This window comes from Excalfactoria chinensis, chromosome 17 (genome assembly GCF_039878825.1).
Source record: "Excalfactoria chinensis isolate bCotChi1 chromosome 17, bCotChi1.hap2, whole genome shotgun sequence".
Taxonomy (NCBI): domain Eukaryota; kingdom Metazoa; phylum Chordata; class Aves; order Galliformes; family Phasianidae; genus Excalfactoria; species Excalfactoria chinensis.
The window spans coordinates 130,504-149,008 of NC_092841.1; the positions used below are offsets into that span (position 1 = coordinate 130,504).

The 18,505-nt window shown below is 44.6% G+C and overlaps 1 protein-coding gene across 5 annotated transcripts in view; it reads right to left on the reverse strand.

Annotated features, from left to right (window-relative positions):
- Window positions 1-18,505, reverse strand: part of GAS7 (growth arrest specific 7) — a 104,655-nt gene that overhangs the window by 22,957 nt on the left and 63,193 nt on the right. For 3 of the 5 annotated variants that reach the window (XM_072351633.1, XM_072351632.1, XM_072351634.1), the window contains 3 exons: window positions 18,232-18,285; window positions 9,869-9,958; window positions 6,936-7,051 (listed from right to left, as the gene is read on the reverse strand). In XM_072351633.1, the coding sequence (XP_072207734.1) occupies window positions 6,936-7,051; window positions 9,869-9,958; window positions 18,232-18,285 (260 nt within the window). Of the gene's footprint in view, window positions 1-1,914; window positions 2,002-6,935; window positions 7,052-9,868; window positions 9,959-18,231; window positions 18,286-18,505 lie in introns of all 5 variants that reach the window. The other 2 variants (XM_072351631.1, XM_072351630.1) reach the window with 1 other exon arrangement.

The window sequence follows — 18,505 nt, forward strand, 5'->3', positions numbered from 1 at the left end:
GCTGTTTGCAAGTTTTCCAGGCTGTTTTGGAGTCCAAATCACTTGAATGCAAATGTTGGACCATATATTCAGCTCCAATTTGAAGTAATTCTTTGCTTCTTTCACACCCAAACACTTGATCTTTCAGTTCACCTCTCTTAATCTCTTCCCATCCCTTCAGTTCTGAAGAACTAAACACTTTAGCTTTAGAAATGCTTCTTTACCATGTGCCTGCCACTATGTTACATAACCATAACCTGGTACTAGGATTTCCAGTACTTCCATTATTTACCGAGTTTCTGCCCCTCCTCAAAGTGTCTGTCACAATGCAAAATCATGTAAATCTCATCCTGGCTTACTATTTGTAGCTATTTTTATTAGCTGTTTAAGCCTTAACTCCAAAACGCAGTTTCTAGCAAATGTAGAGTTTTCTGCTCTTGACTCTTGGATTTAGCCATTTTGAAATGGTTTTAGTAGCAGTAGCCTGATGATGATCACAAAAATCTTATTATTTCTTCCTTCTTAGCCAGAGAAGTAAAGACTCCCCTGGAGGCCTGAGCTCTCACTTCCTCTTCAGCCATCCTCCTCTGTATGGGAAACCATTGATCACAGCCTGATCCTCTGATTAACCACCTGAGGCAAGCAATGCGTCAGCTGCAGGAGCACAGGTGAAGGTAATTCAGCTGTGCTACCAGAAGGGGTGGAGCTTGGCTCCACCTCTCCCAGATCTCATTTAAGGCTTGACTGCCACTAAGGCAGAATCTTTTTCTGTGGAGGTTGCTCCTTTGTGGAGTTTACTCTGAACCTTCAACATCAGCAAGTATTTTCTATTTATCATAGATTATTTTTCTATCATGATAATCTTTCATACAAAACATCTGTTTATCATATCATATCATAGTATCATAGTATTGTGCGAGTTGGAAGGGACCTTAGAGATCATCGAGTCCAACTCCCGGGATTCGAGCCCTCTGTGTAGCAGAGCGGCACTTCTACCCCCTGCTCCACAGGGGGGGATTCGAACCCGGGCCCCCTGGTGTTGCAAACGGGAATTTTACCGCTGCGCCACTGGAGGCACACAACTTTAACTCCCGTATAACTCTCTCTGTTTAACTCCTGTATAACTCTCTATTGACTGTATAATTGTATAACTGTACATTTGGTGAACCAGGCAGGCCAAACAGACATAATGTCTTTTTTGTGGGGTATTTATAAATGGTTCGGGGGGAGAACATCACCCCCTTAGACAAAATGATTCCTGGGCAGATCCCAGAATTTATGAGTTCTCTCTATTATCAACTGTCCGCTACAGTTGAAAAGTGGGGTCCCCTGTGGGTTATGGGGAATATTTCCCCATTCCTCATGACAGAATATTTTCAAGGATTAAGTAAGGATAATTTGATTACAAAAGAATGACAAATAGCTGCCTTTACAGTGGCATGGCCACTGTTAAATGCCTTAAATCAGGCAGAAGTCAGAGCTGACACGTTGGAAAATGAAAATCAATTATTGAAAGATTGTATTGGAAAGTTAGAACAAGAACTTAGCATACTAATGGAGAAAAGACCATCCGTACATTCCCCAATGGCCCATGTCCATAATATTTCAATGAATAACAACCATATCTCTGAAAGAATGGACCTGGTTGAACAAGAAAATAAAATCATTACAACTGATTTAGAAGAGCCAGTTAAGACCGCCTCCTTGGAACTCCATCCTCTCATAACCCATAAAACAAAAAAACTTCTAGACCAGCACGGGTGCCTCCTGATCAATGGCTCCCTGCCCAAGCACATTTTCATATCGCTGCCTGACCATACACAGCAACAGAACTAATGGATCTGGTACAACAGTATCAACAGAAACCTGGAGAGAGTGTACTGACCTGTCTACTGCACTTATGGGATTCAAGGGTGGGTAAAAGATCTGACCCACCTTCCTAAGATGGGGGTGGCCGAAGCACAAACAGTGGCATGATGGGTCGCCTCTCTCAGCCAGAGAAGTAGTCTGTTTTCATCACCCCTGAAAGAAGAATTACAGAAGATCCTGGGCCCAGTGACACACCGTAGTGATGCAGCAAAAGAAACATTGCTTGCTTCACCACAAAAGAGTCCTGTTCAGGAAGGAAAATATCTTATTCCTAAGATGCGTTTTACACAGATGGATCCAACAAGGGCAACCTGAGCAAGTGGAGAGGGATAGCATATCATCCCTCCACTAAGACAATCTGGTTTGATGAGGGGAATGGTCAGAGCAGCCAATGGGCAGAACTGTGAGCCGTGTGGATGGTTGTAACCAAAGAACCCGGTGATGGTATCCTGAACATCTGCACAGATAGTTGGGCTGTGTACTGGGGGCTCACTCTTTGGATTGCACAGTGGGCCACCCAGGAATGGACTATCCACACCCAACCAATCTGGGGTAAAGACATGTAGTTAGACATATGGAATACAGTTAAACACAGGACTGTACGTGTCTACCATGTCACTGGTCACCAACCCCTACAGTCACCAGGAAATGACGAAGCCAACGTACTGGGCCGTGTTTAATGAGATTGAGAATTCACAGTCTGAGAACATCGCCTGCTGGTTACACCAGAAACTATGGTATGCTGGACAAAAGATAATGTGGGCAGCTGCTAAAGCATGGGGGCTGCCCGTACAACTATCTGACATTGCCCAGGCATGCCAAGATTGCGATGCTTGCTCTAAGATGAGACCGAGATCACTGACTGAAATAACAGCTCACATTGCTAGAGGATACAGTCCTCTCCCAACAACAGCAGGTTGATTACATCAGGCCCCTGCCATGGTCTGAGGGGGCAAGATATGCCCTGACCTGTGTCGATACTGTAAGTGGGCTACTGTAGGCCTACCTAGTGCCAAAAGCACATCAGGTTTATACCATCAAGGCTAAACTAAACTGATGTCTGCCTACGGGACACCTCAAGTTATTGAAAGCGACTAAGGGACCCATTTTACTGGTGCAATGATGCAGCTCTGGGCAGAAGAAAACAACATTGAATGACGATTCCACTAGCCATATTATCCAACAGGGGCAGGCCTCATAGAACGTTATAACGGTATTCTCAAGGCTGCCCTGAAGACAGACTCCCAGTCCCTGCAGGTGTGGACAAAGAGACTCTATGAAACCCTGCGGGACCTGAATGAAAGACCTCAAGATGACAGACTTAGTGCCCTGAAAACGCTACAGATAATATGGGCCTTCCTACTTAGAATCCAAATTAAAGGCATTGATAATCAGGTAAAACCCCGGATTGGTAATGAAAATAATCTTCTGCGCCCTGCCCCTGAGAATTTAGATCCAAGAACCCACAGAATAAAATGGCTTTGGAAAGTGCAGGTAGGACCCAAGTGGTGTGGCCTACTTGCACCTTGGGGGAGATTGTTCAAGGTGGGAGGCTTGGTAGTCCCTCCAGCAATAGGTACATGGCCTACAGATATTGTGGTCAACACTCCAATCTTCATTGCTAAAGGGACCCCTATCATACCCTATGGAAGATCAAGACACCTCCTTTGGTGCCTGATATAGTTATGCAGCCATAGATATCTGGCCAAAGGGTGTGGTATTGGTGGCCAGGGCATGTCCCGGTACAACCTGAATCATTGACCTAGGACAGAAATACAGCCTGCATCTTGCCCTGGAGGACAGACCTTCCCTTCCTGGTACCGTTGACATATCTGCATTACTCCCCCTGAGCCTCTGAGCCTCCAGGACCACTGGAAGAAAATATCCTTAAAGCATTCCAGTGTTGCTGCCACATCATGCAATACTTCGTAATGACCTACATGGGACTGATGAAACATAGATGGACATGCACCTCATGATTTCATGCCTCCAGTAACACCAATCAAGCGCTAGCCCACAGAAGAACGTGAACCTTCACCAGTCATCGCTCAGATTGTGTCAGCATACATTGCAATGGGAAACTGGATAAGCATCATGATGTGCCAGATCTCTATAAAAGGAGAAAGCTCACCTAATCTTTGGTTCATGCTGTGAAGGGGTGGAGTGTATGGGAAACTGTTGATCACAGCCTGATCCTCTGATTAACCACCTGAGGCAAGCAATGAGTCAGCTGCGGGAGCACAGGTGAAGGTAATTCAGCTGTGCTACCGGAAGGGGTGGAGTTTGGCTCCACCTCTCCCAGATCTCATTTAAGGGCTGACTGCCACTAAGGCAGGATCTTTTTCTCTGGAGATTGCTCCTTTGTGGAGTTTACTGCAAACCTTCAACATCAGCGAGTATTTTCCATTTATCATAGATCATTGTTCTATCACAATAATCTTTCATATGAAACATCTGTTTAACCTTTGTTTACCTATTGACTGTATAATTGTTTAACTGTACATCCTCCTTTTCCATATGCAGCAATCTTGAATCGTTTGTTCCAAACATTAATATACTCAGCTTTTTGTAGCTCCTCTCTAGACCCTCTCCAAATTCAATACCAAACCTTCTTTGTTACCAGAACACAGTGAATCTTTTCTCTTTTCTTCCACAACATGCCTACTTCTTCCAATAAAGGAAACAAGTAACTTTCCTAGTAATGAAACAAACATGCCTTTTCCCAGCATCAGAACTGGTCTCTCCTTACTCCAGCCCAGCCTACCTGCATTTCATGCCCAATCTGCCTCTCTTGAATTCTCCATTGCTTTGTTTCTGTTAAATTTCCATTTTATACTGTTTTCTTCAGATCGCATTCCCTGGCCATTTCCATCATGATTCTGCTTGCTTTCTTTCCATCTTCTAGCTTAGCATGTCCATGTCTCAATTTTATGTTTCCTTTGCCAGATGATATTTTTCTCTGCCCACTTCCACAGCTCGTATTTATTCATGGATCATACAGGCAACTGTCTCTAAGACTATCTTACACCAAAGACAACAGGAACCAAATATGGGTGCCAGGCACACTGAACCTCCTACATCAGGCTGTCTTCATTGACTATGCTGTACTTTGTATAGTTGCCATACCCCTATTTACTGCTGCTGCCATACCTCTCTGTTATTAAAAAAAGCTAAGAGGGAGGAATTACCTACAAGTTTTGCTCACTCAAACTACTCCACAAGCTTCAATGTCTGTGTTTGCTTCTTGCCTTGTTCATTGCTTCCACAGCAATGAACCATCAGTACAACAATGCTGTGACTGTAGAAGTGGAGCAGGAAGAAAACATCAGCACAGCAGGAAGCCCAAACAGAGAGGCAATAACTAAGGATAGCAGCTCCTTCAACTGCCTCCAAGACAGAACACAGATAAACACAATCTGACCTTCCTTTGAGATTAATTATTTGTTCCCTATGAGCTGTTCTCATGTTCTGACAGTCATCCTCAAGATGACTTATACTGTTTTGGACACATGACAAGCAATTTCAAATGATGGTAACATTACTCATAACTAATGTCACACCATCTCTAATACCTGACTGAACTGTGTATCTATCAACGGTGTGGTTGGTGCTCAGTGCACTTACCATGTTCGTAGAGCAACAGACAATTTATACCGTTCTGGCATTTTCTGCTATTAATATCTGTCTTTATGATTTCAGGTTCACTCTAAATATCTGTGTGTATAATTTAGCTCCATTAACAGCCTGAATTCCAAGCAATGTTTTTATACAGCTTCTAGTAAGTTATGCCTATGCTGTTCCACGCCAACAATTAGTAGAATGATTTGGGTTGGAAGTGACCTTAATGATCATCTTGCTCTATCACCCATACCACAGGGACAATTCCCACTAGACCAGGTTGTGCAAAGTCCCATCCAACCCAGCTTTGAACACTTTGAGGGATGGGGCATCCTGTTTCACTGCCTTCTCACGCTCACAGTAAAGATTTTCTTCCTAATACCTAATTTCAAACTACCCTCATGTAGTTTAAAACCACCACTTCTTGTCATACCACTATACCCTTTGACATCTGCAGCTTTCCTATGCAAGAAGGCCCCATTTAAATACTAGAAGACTGCTTCAAGGTCTCCCTGAACCCTCTTCTTTTCTAAGCTAAATAGCCCCAAATTTCTCAGACTGTCTTTATAGGAAAAGTGCACCAGACCTCCGATCATCTTCATGGCCTCCTCTGGACCCACCCCAACACATCCATGTTGTCCTTATGCTGGCTGCCCCAGAGCTAATACAGTACTGAAAGCAGGGTCTCATGAAAGCAGATTAGAGAAGATAAATATCTTCCCTCAACCTGCTAGCCACACTTCTTTCAATGCACCCCATAATACAGTTGGCTTTCTGGGCTGAAAGCACACTGCCAGCTTCTGTTGAGTTTTTCCACCATCCAGCAACCCTAAGCCCTTCCCAGGGCTGCTCTTTATCCACTCATTGTCCATCCTATACTTGTGCCTGGGACTACGCTGTGCCAGGTGCATGACCTTGCACTTGGCCTTGTGGAGCTTCAGAAGGTTCACATGGACCCTCAAGCACATCACGGTCTCTCCAGTAGCATCCTTTCCCTCCAGCATGTCGACTGTACCACTCAGCTTCACATCACTGGCAATTAGGGTGCTGTCACTGACAAAAATGTTAAATAGCAGTCTTGATACCAACCCCTGAAGAAACAAAAGTTGTCACTAGAGCTTTTATATTTTTCAGGGAAAAAAAAAAATAAAAAAATCCTTTCTAAACATCTGTGTTTTTCCCATATCCAGGTTTTTCCCTTACCTCTGCAACTTAAAACTTCCGGGTTCCCTCCATCTAAATGGTCATACTGGGCAGTATAAGCGAGATAGCTGAGACATAAGTGATAGCTGTAGAAAACTGGAGAATGTGGATAGATATTAGGGAAGTATTTAATGCACTTCAAGAATTGGTAGCATATCTTTTACACAGTTTAAATTCTATGATTTATGTACACAGAATGCTCATACATGAAAAAAAAAAAAAAATACAGGCCAGAACAGTTAATTTGATAGCAAAGTGCTGATTACCTTTCTCGAACGAACTCTGCCATTTCTTTCTGCATTTGTTTCCCTTTAAGTTGCTTTTGAAGCAGAATTTCAAATCCTGACACCGTATTGTTTCCTTGTGAATCCTTCTTATCAGCCTGAAAGAAAAAAGGAATTTCAACCAAATGATATAGGGGAATCAAAGGCAGACACACAGTTCCCAGCAGCAGACTCCAAGGAATCTGACCACACTGAAGAAGTTTTTGAAGAGAATTTTGCAGAAAGCATCTCCTGTGACAAATCTGTTAACCACACCCCCACCTCAACTGTTCTCAAGGGAATGTTCAAACACTCTCATTCCCTCTCATTTCTCCCTTAAAAAAGAAGTTGTGTGGTTGTCTTCAGCTAGCAAAAGGCTGCTGGGGCAGTACTGCCTTTCCATTTGCTCTCAGCCTTTCACACATGCTAAATCCCCAGGGCTGGCTCTGACAATCATGATCCCTGACAACACCCTACAAAGAAAAAAATGGACCCTGGGGCCAGCACAATGGAATTGCTGCAGGAAAGGAGAAGACCATGCTGCAGTCTTTTATAACCTGTAATAGACTGTAAAATTCTGTTCTGATCTGCACACAAAAAAAAATATACAGTCAGTCTGTAAAGCAGGGCAAAACAGCAACTTGTTCAGTAGCTTAATGCAATCTATCCCGTCTTTCATTTATTTTTCCTACATGATCCTTTTAATCCCTTCCCTCACTGACTTCAAGTTCACTGCAAGGACCAACACTGTGTCCTCTTTTCTATTCTATCTCTGCTTTTCTAATTTCAGAATTTAATTTCCCACTCACTTCTAACATGTCCAGAGAACACTCCAAAATGATTACAGCTTTTGCTGTCACAAATGCCACAATAATCAAAGAGTGAGACTTTACAATGAATGAACGTCCATTAACAACAGGCAGCAGCACGTTACAAGCCTGAGACTGGAGGAATGTAGTGCATCAAAGAAGTCAGATCACAGATTATAAAGCTCAATAAGAAGAAATGGGAGGATAAACACTTGCAGAAGAAAGGCAACTTTCAGTCAAGTTCCACCAAAGGAAAGATGTGAATTAAACCAAGCAGTAATCAAATGTAAATGAAAAGAAACAATTGGGGTGGTGTCTTCTGAAAGGCAAATAAAAAATATGCCCATAAGTATTTTATTGTTTAGTGGGATCAGAGGCCTGGAAGAAATTGAATGCTATTATTTTGGTAATGTGACCATTGGAAAACATGATACAGTATTTTAGCAAGTTACTGCCATTAATCATAATCTGCTGCATGTGCCTCACACAATGCTGGGCACTCTGAAGGGGAAGTGCTGCAGCAGCTAGAACTGCACACTTTATAGTGAATTTTTTTTTTAATTTTTTTTTTTAAACCCCTCATAGAATCATAGAATCATTTGAGTTGGGTCCCTTAAATGTCATCTAGTGCAACTTCCCTGCAATAAACATGGACATCTTCAGCTAGACCAGGTTGCTCAGAACCTGGTCCAGCCTAAGCTTGAAAATCTCCAAGGACTGCTCTCCAGACAACCTGTGCCACTGCCTTACCATCCCTGTAAAAACTTTCCTTACAACAAATCTAAATCTCCCCTCTTTTAGTTTGAAACAATTTTCCCTTGTCCTATCACCACAGACCCTGCTTTCTTATAGCCCCTCTTTTAGATACTGACAGGCTGCTCTTGGGTCTCCCCAGACCTTCTCTTCTCCAGGCTGCACAGCCCCAGCTTTTCAGCCTGCCCTCACAGGGGAGGTGTTCCATCTCTTGGATCATTTTTGTGGCCCTCCTCTGGACGTGCTCCAACAGTTCCACACCTCTCCTGTACTGAGGACTCCACATCTGGATGCAGTGCTCCAGGTGAGATCTCACAGTGCAGAGCAGAGGGGCAGGATCACTTCCTTTGACTCACAAGCCATACTGATTCTAATGCAGTGCAGGATACAGTTGCCTTTCTGGGCTGTGAGGGCACATCATTAGCTCACGTCCATCTTGTCATTTTCAACAGTTAGTAATCAGAAACATGTGAAATTCATAAAATCTTCATTGTTGAGGTAGTAACCCTTCCTCCCTCCCAAAAAATAGTTTTCCAGTGGAGGACCCTTTCTATCAGCTCCACACTTGAAGTATTGACTCCTGTTATCATAACAAACCCAAGTTTAATTTGATCTGATCTTATCCTAGAAGCAGAGCAAAGTAGAAGAGAGCACACAGAAAACACTGCCATCCTGAATGCCTGTGGTGATTTAAGACTGGTAGGGAGCTCAGTACCACAGTGATGGTCTCTCATTCTCCCCTCACAGAAGAGCAGGTGAAGAAAACACAACGACAAAAGCTCATAAACTGGTTCATCTGTAACATGAGGCAGCTTCCAGTCTCTTCTCACAGAGGCCATCTCTGCAGCCCACCCCACACTACCAAAACCTTGCCGGGTAACCCTATACATCTAACCCTTTAAAAAATGAACTTATCATCTGGCCTCCAGAGTAAACTACGAGAATGATCTTCACAATTTTGCTGAAAGACTGTAGATGTTAAATCTCTAGTTTACTTGTGCACTCCTAGCTGTTGTGCTCTTAGAAATACCGAAGTAACATTCACTGACATGTTACCTATTTGTGTATTCTTCTTCTGCTGCACAGCTGTTTGGCTGAGGTATTTTGAGATGTGTAGTTTTTCTACATCCCATCCATTTCCTGACAAAACTATGTCCCAACAGCTCGTGCTGCCTTTCAGGACACTCTTCCAGTAACTGTCCTCATCTGAGATGCATTACAACAATCTTCACTGGCTTCTTCGGTCTCTCTTGCACTGCAGCTCAGTCCAAATCCTTCTTTACCTTGTACCACAAAGCAAGCTTTTCACTCCTCTTTTTCAGAAGCTCAAGAGCTGCAATATGACATGTGGCTGGTTGCCTACTTACTACTTACCCAGAAATAATCACAGTAGCTCCACTCTGAAGGTTTCAACAACTGCTGCTCTGGCATTATGTCAGGGTGGGGGAAAGTTACAGAGTTTATCTGGAAAAAAAAATAAAGAAAAAAAAGAAGGCAGAAGATAGTTAGAAGGTAATGAAATCTAATTGCTGATGAGAAAAATGCAAATGAAAGATTATATATGTGCACTCCAAACAAAAAGAAACCAACAACATAGTGAGTGCATGCTGTTGAAGAGAAATTGGTTGTTGCATGGAAACAGCAGCTCAGTATTCCCAAAAAGCTCATCTGAGCAAGCAGTAGCATCAGCTCATAGGAAAATGAACTTTTTCTCATGAGGAATGCTTGTCCGATTCAAAAGTACCACAACCAACTTCTAGATCCCTAAAAAAGTTGTGGTGAAATACCTGACATGAGCAAGCCCTGACCACAAGAAATACCGTGAAGATCTGAAAACACTGAAAGCACTGCTATTGGCCTATCTCATTAGCCAGTTTTGGTTTGCAGGATTACTTAAAAGGTCTCATTTTTTCAGCAAACAGCACCTCAGTCAGTTAGAGACCTTTTCACATAAAGCTGATGATCCCGCAGAAAGAAATGGGAATGGACTCTCTAAAATTAGCTAGTCTTCAGTGCATGAAAGCCACACATTTTTAAGACAGAACTCATCACATAGTCATTAAACAAAGGCACAAAAATGTCCAAGTGCTCATTAAGTTATCACAGAAGAAAATGCAGCCTGATAAAGGCACAGCGTAAGCGAAGGATGTGACAGCTACTGCAGAACACGCTGCAGAATAATTCTGGGTGCAGCTAAGCCCATCGGGGAAGCACCAGCATGAGTCAGAGACTTCTGTCACTACATACTGCTCTCATAAAACTCCTGGGCAGGCACACTAAAAGCAATCCTCCCAGCATACTAGCAGGTTCACTGGACAGTAAGGGTACCTGTATATTAACCAAAGAATCAAGAGAAATTAGGGATGTGCAAGCATCACAGCATCACAACTGTTACCTTTTCCTAAGGGGGGATTGCTTAACATACAAAGGAAATCCAAGGGACTGTGGACAGGGCTATCACAATAACACAAGCTGCCCCACATCTAGCACTGATATGCTGTAAATCTGCCCTTGGGCTTTTCAGAGTAGCAGAAAGGATACAGCATGCTGCTGCAAAGCACTGACATGGGATAAATCCACAATGCCAGATCAATGCAGATAAAGCTTTTAGCTGATACAACGCTGTTCCTGCAAACCCACGGCAACTCTGCCACTGTTTGCCTGCACTAAAGTTTCAGTGGCTGTACTGTATGTAATCACAAAGGTTTCTTCCTCCTCCACCTCCTCCTCCTCCTCCTCCAGGATTACTTTTTCTTTCCAGAGCTTGCCAGCTCTATTTCAAAGCGAGCTCAGGACTTGTCCCTTGTGGTGTCCAGCTTCCCCCATCAGAAGTGTCATGCATCAGGAACAGTAAAGCCAGCTCAATTCTGAGCTAGATGGTGCAGCGAAGGGCACCTATGTGATGCCAGGCTGACCTCTGTCCTTGCAGTCTCTGCACTAACTCTGTCTGAGGGAGTTTTTCTGAGGAAACCTACTGCCTCAGCTAACATTTTCCTCTCCCTTGTCAGCTTAATCATTTCAGAACAGCACTGCAAGCCTATCATGTCCTATTTTTGCGTTAGGTAGATTAGGTTACCTTCGCTCTTCCATTCAGGGACCACTAAGTCTGAAGGCCTGCAAGCAGAGCCCACCGCTCTCTCGAAACAGCACCAGAGAGGAGTCCACATCACACAGAGTTCTGCTGAGCAGCTTCTGGGCAAGGGAAGCTCAGGCAGAAGCATCACCCTGCTAGATGGCAGCTCCTCTCACCCCACTGGGACATTTCCAAACAGATCTGTCCAAGGGCCTTAAAATAACAGCTTGAAATCCCAGGCCAGATTGCTGCTTTCAGACAGCACCCAACAAGCACCAGCCTTGCAAACAACTGCTAGTCATGGACTGCTCCTGCATCTTAGCACGCTGCCCACCACACAGCCTCATCTCTTTTCTTAAATGACAGACTGTATCTTAGTTTTGACTTAAAATATAAAATGGCCTCCAAACCTAGGCACAACTACTTTCCACATATGACAAAGGCCACTTGCTTGTATTGAACACTGTGTGTAATCTGGTGAAAGAGGCCTTAGGGACACCAGAAATAATTCAGATCTCCCAGTCAGGAGCATTACTATTGCAACTGTTAAATTTGCAATGGGCAAGCACAATGGAAATTCATATTTCTTGTTAAATATGGCAAGTTTCATAAAAACTAAACCTGTGTTAGCTGGAAGCTGCTTATTTAAGACTTGCTATTATGTCATTCATATGCTGATAAAATAAACAGGGTCACTTGAAAGTCCCACACTTGGAAAGGTGAAGGTGTCTGAGATGCACTGAATACACCATACCACTTCCAGACATGCGGAAGAAAGAAAAACACTGAGTATCTAACAACAAGTGATGAGAGTAGGGTTAATTCGTGTGTTTCTCAGAGACTATAATGAGATTCAAATTCTTCTGAATAAATCAAACATTATTCACTTCTCAAAAGTTTGTTCTTGGTTGTACAGAAATGACGCTGAATTGGCTGGAAAAAAGACAGCCTGGTTTAGCACAGTATTTAAAAGCAAATATTCTGATGTCAGAATTCTAGAAGTACAGTGCAGAAGATTTTTGCAGTCCTCAAGAAAGAGAAGAAACAAGAAAACGAACAAACATACCTAAGCACAAAAGAGAGCTTACTGTTTCCTACATTAAAACCCAGATGTAGCATGAAAAATTATTAAACTCTAGAAATATTACTAAAACAGTACAGTTGTCCCATGACTCCCCCTTTCATCTCCCCACATTTCTTCTACTCGAACTCTTGGATTTTAATTTCCAAACATTTCTGAAATGTCTCAGCTTTTCTCAGCAGCACAGGAATCACTGGGTAAGCTTTGAACAGGCCAAGGCCATGCAGGAGCACTGTATCTCTTTTTCCCAACAAGTCTTCCTCTGAACTGTTCATTTTCTTGTTTCTGAAATCAAACATAGCTGGAAAAACACACTGGTTCACTAGCTCCATCCTGCCAATGGGCTGCTTGCTTGATGCAAGATCAAGTCAAAGTCATTTGCACTGGCATCCTGATGTTTAAAAGCCCAGCCCATGGCATTAAATAGCCTTATCAACCCCATAAAGTGTGGTGTCTGCTCCCTCCTCAAGGGACCACCAATCTCATTAATCAAATATCTGACAGTGGGTCAAGGTATAAAGTCTAAATTCAAACAACATGAAAGACAACAGCTGTGCTAATTTCTTTCAAAAACATTGACTTTTGAGCCAATAGGGCATACAAAAACATGCAGGAATGACTGCTGCAGTTGTTACTGCCATATGTATGTTAAATATATATTAAAGAACATAACTAATGACTGACTCACAGAACCTGAAAACAAGGCATTATGACTCGCATTATGTTTGCATGGATGTCACTGGGACAGCCCAGGCGACCATCAGCCTCATCATGGCATTAAGTCCTCAAGTGGACTCTTCGCTAACAAAAATAATGGTTGTTAGCTTGCAGCAAAGCAACCTCAGTGAAAAGATGCCAGCAAGGTGTGCTCCAAACATGAGCTAAGCAAAGAGATGGGAGGAAAGCAGACTGTCCTTGAAGCTGCCACAGAATGCTGGTGGCAACACAAAACCTGTCTAAGAGGTCTGGGCACCTGCTGGATTGCCAAAGTCAGAGCAAAGCACACAGAAGCCGTGCTGTGACAAACATGGTGACAACAAAGCTGGAAGGCAAAGAGCAGATGAGCAACCCCATTCAGTGCCTTTCTTGGACAACTCTGTTTTCTATCAAATAAAGAAACACATAAAAAATACTTTTGCCTGTGTACTGATCATCAGCAAAAACAACTGCAGTCTTCACAGCCAAACACTCCAGCTCATATTTCATGAGTGATGGTAAAATGAGCTGTTTAATTGTTATTATTATTTTTAGGTCTGAAATGCTAAAGGTTTACACACAAAAAGTCACAGGGACATAGGTGTGTTTGCAGGATTTGCACAAGACACTTTGTTGGGGCAAGACACGAACATCCACTCCACAGACTTCAAAGTAGTCTGCATGATTTGAAGTGGCTACCAGCAGCCTCTGTAAATGACACAATGCCAAGCAACATGCATAAAACAAGATGGAAGGTTTAGATAATCAAATACATGTTTATTACATAAGACGCTACACAGATAAGTGAGCAGACAGCCTGTGAGCTGCGCTGCGCTGTGCTGAAGTGAAAACAACTACAGAGGGGCAACATACTTGCTCTTTTCTTCAACTTAAGCACACTCACAGAACCTAAAGACAACACAACTTCCCCAGCTAGCTTAACTTCTGTATTTGCTTTACAATCTCAATACCTGAACACAAAAACTACAACAGCCAACTCTGCAAAGATCATCTGTCAAACAGGGCTGTTGGGACAAACAGACAGACTGGGAGGATGGCTGACATCTCTGAAGAGCTCAGGCAAAAAAAAAAAAAAAAAAAAGCTTGGGTAGTTTGAACTCCACCCAGGCATGCTTAGGCTGTGTCTATCACAGAATCACCTGGGTTGGAAAGAACCTCAGGGATCATGAATTTCCAGCCCCCCATCCTGCTGCAGGCAGGGCCACCAACCTCCACATTTAACACCAGGCCAGGCTGCCCCAGACCCCATCCAGCCTGGCCTTGAACACCTCCAAGGATGGACAGGGCATCCACAGCCTCACTGGGCAGCTGTTTCAGCACCTCACCACTCTCACAGTAAAGAGCTTCTCCCTGACATCCAACCTAAATCTTCCCCCCCCCCGACCCCCAACTTAAAACCATTTCCCTGTGTCCTGCTGTTATCTACCCTTTCAAGCAGTTGACTCCGCTCCTGTTCCTGGACTCCCTTTAGGCTGCAATGAGGTCATCCCACAACCTTCTTTTCTCCAGGCTGAACAATTCCAGCTCTTCCAGCTTGTCTATATAGGGGAGGTGCTGCAGCCCTCTGATCATCTTTGTGGCCCTCCTCTCCAACAGCTCTCTGTTTTTCTTGTAGTGGGGGCTGCAGACCTGGTCACTGTGCTCCAGATGGGGCCTCACAAGAGCAGAGTAGAGAGGGACAATCACCTCCCTGGCCCTGCTGGCCACCCCTCTTCCGATGGAGCCCAGGATCCCATTTGCTTTCTGCGCTGCATGAGCACACTGCTGGCTCATGTTAAATTTCTTGTCCCAGGACCCCAGGTCCTTCTCTGCAGGGCTACTCTCAAGGACTGCTCCTTCCAGTCTGTATAAATGCCTGGGGTTCCTCTGGCCCAAGTGCCAAACTTCACACTTCGCTGTGTTGAACCTCATTATGTTCACCCAGGCCCACCTCTCAACTCTACTGAGGTCCCTCTGAATGGCATCCCTTCCTTCCACCATGTCAGCCGCACCACTTAGCTTGGAGTCATCAGCAAACTCGCTGAGGGTGCATTCAATTCCATCGTCGATGTCATTGATAAAGATGTTAAAGAGCACCGGTCCCAAGACAGACCCTTAGGGGACACTGCTTGTTACCGGTCTCCACCTGGACATGGAACCATTAATCAGCACCTTCTTTCTGCGGCCCTTCAACCAATTCCTTATCCATCAGGTGGTCCACCCATCAAATCCACATCCCTCCAATTTGGAGAAAAGGATGTGATGGGGGACCATGTCAAAGGCCTTTTCAAATCCAGGTAAATGACAAGTGTCTAAGTAACTTCAGCATCACAGATTTGTATGTGGCAGTGATGTCACAGTTGTAGCACGACAGGAAGGGAGAAAAGCCAACTGAAGCTCTGAACATTAACAAAGAAAACTCATCCACTTTGTATTTAGAACATTAGGTTCTGCCAGAAGTGTTTAGGAAGCTTCTTCATTCATGTATCTGTAGAAATGTCTGCAAACCATTTGCTTAGTGTGCACCAAAGTAGTGGATTTCTGATAGCTTCTGCCATGCTGTCAACCCTAGGGCAGAGCAGAGAACACTGCTGAATAGGCAGCCTTGCACTGTGTTAATTTCTTTATGTCAGATGCACAAAATGCTAAGCTACTGCATGCAGGCTGCCCCTCTTCCATACACAGCACATGTTCATTTGGGTGTCCAATGTAAGGAATATAAACGCCATCATTTTCTGAGTCATGTCTTACCTTCATTAAGCACTAAAACATTTCTTAGAAAGAAATCCACACTCAGAAACTACTGTATCATCAGACATGCTCAGTTTTCTTGCTCTTCAGGTGAAATACAATTCTATTCTCCCTTGTACACAACATGTACTGTACCTTCCCTCATCTACTGCTTCAGCTTCCACAGACAAAACTCCTGTCCAGAGGGACATCTCTTCAGAAATCAGACAGCAAACAATCCATGCTAAAGCTAGTAAATACACCTTGAAACTCACTTCAAAATCAATGTGGACCACAGAGTTGCACTTCTGCTTCCTTATGAGAAACAATAATTTGCGCGTATGGCAGATTTGTAGCAGCCTATGATATAATCCATCAGAGTTTCCTTTCCAGTGAAAACTGATCCTTAATGCTGGTAATATTCATTTACTGAGAATGCCATACTCTTCTTCCTGTGGGATACATACTCCAGCTCACACCTGCCTTCAGGACTACCAGAAGAGTAAATCCGTGCTCTTCAGACATAGAGAAGACACCTACATTCCTTGGAAGACAGTAACAAGGTCCCATTCCCCCAAGGAAAGCAGTTAAACAGGGTGCTGGGCTGTAGCTGCTGATTAGGTGTCATGACCTGATGTTTGCAACTTCTCTATCAGTGGGCTTCTGTTTGAATGGAGGTCTGACAGACCCAAACTGATGACAAAAATCCTCTTCACAAGAGGTTATGCTTGAGTGCTGCTGCAGCCCAAGGAAAGCCATTCAAAAGCAAGCTAAGGACATGCCCTGCGGCCCTGTTAACCAAAGCATCCCAATGCCAGCTGGAGCAGTGTTGAACAAATAAAACCTCCAGGGAGGGGGCAGCAGAGAGGGAATTTACATTGCTTTACAGTTTACACTCCATCTGAGAATGCTATTTTTCATAACGCTTCCTTGACGCAGGCAGTGGCTTGAAGCAAGTGGCTGTTAAAATTAGCTTGGTTCTGCCTGTCTGAAGCATTGTACTTGAAAGCTCCGGACTTCTGTTGGAGAAAGGCACACAGTGACCCTTACGTAACACACAACATTTGACTGCTTTGCAGATGCTACCAGATGGCACACAGACCAGCAAATATGACATGGAAAAGCACCCCAATGAGCAGCCCGTGTCCTCGCCTAGTACAAAGCGAGTCTTTCACAAACACAGGTGCTCTCATGCTCTGCTCTCTGCAGCACACACAGACCATGTCTGTACTCTCAGGGCTACCCACGCAGCCTGCTGCCATCCTGCTCTATACTCAGACAGGGAGCAGGCTGTGAGCAGAGTAGATAGAGCAGATACCTTTATTCCCTCTTTTTTACCACTGCAATTTGTCTGTCTTCTCATTAATCTTTATTTCCTTTTCAATGAATCGTAGCAAGCCCAGTCACTTCCATTAATTTGTTTTGATTTCTTTCCCGATTTCAAACATCTGTTCAACACTGAGGAGTCCACAACTGTAAGCCGTGTTCCAGATGGAGTCACGAGTCCTGCAGAGTTCATCAGTGTCTGTAAACCTCACACTTTGAACATCTTATCAATTATATATATGTATTCAAAGCAAATCTGATGATCACTTTATACTGAAAATCTCTGCCTTTACCAGAAATCTTCAACTGGACACTGGCAAAGAAAAACAACTTCTGATGCCTCTTTGAGAAGACAAAAGTTCTCCCACAGGGCAGTGATCCCCATTGCTAATCCTTTCTCACCCTTTGTTGCTTCAATGAGTCCGGACAGACCAGGGCCGGGCAGCGACCCACAGTGGAGCGCGTTTGGTCAGGACCCACAGTCAGATCCCTTTTCGAGTACCCCCTCACCTCCTGCTCATCCCAGAACCCCAGAACCAAACGGAGAAATCTGACAGGAACTGCACTCTGAGAACCCCGTGGGACGGCCAGAACAGAACATCCCGATCTGGAAGGGCCCCGCCAGCATCAGCGAACCCGTCCCGGGGATGAGTTCTTCGCTACAGAGACCCCGAAGCCTTCCTGGGCCCCCCCGGACGCACTGTTCAAACAGAGCAGAACTACTCTCGCCGGCGGCAGATCCCGCCGCGCGGCATTCATTCCATCCCGCAGCGCCCCGTCCTGGGCAGGCATCGCTCCCCGTGCCCCGCACCGCCACACGGCCGAACTCACCGTCAGGCTGCTCTCCTTGCTCTGCCTCCGCGGCGCCGCCGGGGACCCCGGGGTCTGTGGAGAGAAGCGGATGACATCGTCGAGAGCGCGCTCGGAGCCCAGCATGGCGGGCACGGGCCGTGCCGGGGCTAGGCGGACCCCATAGCCCGGCGGCGCGGGGAGGAGCGGGAGGCGGCGTCGCCAGCCGTCAGGACTGCGCCCTCTCGCCGCTGTCAGCAGCGCTGGACTGCCCGGCGTATCCCGGCCGGGTTCTCGGCTCAGCACCGCCCCGCAC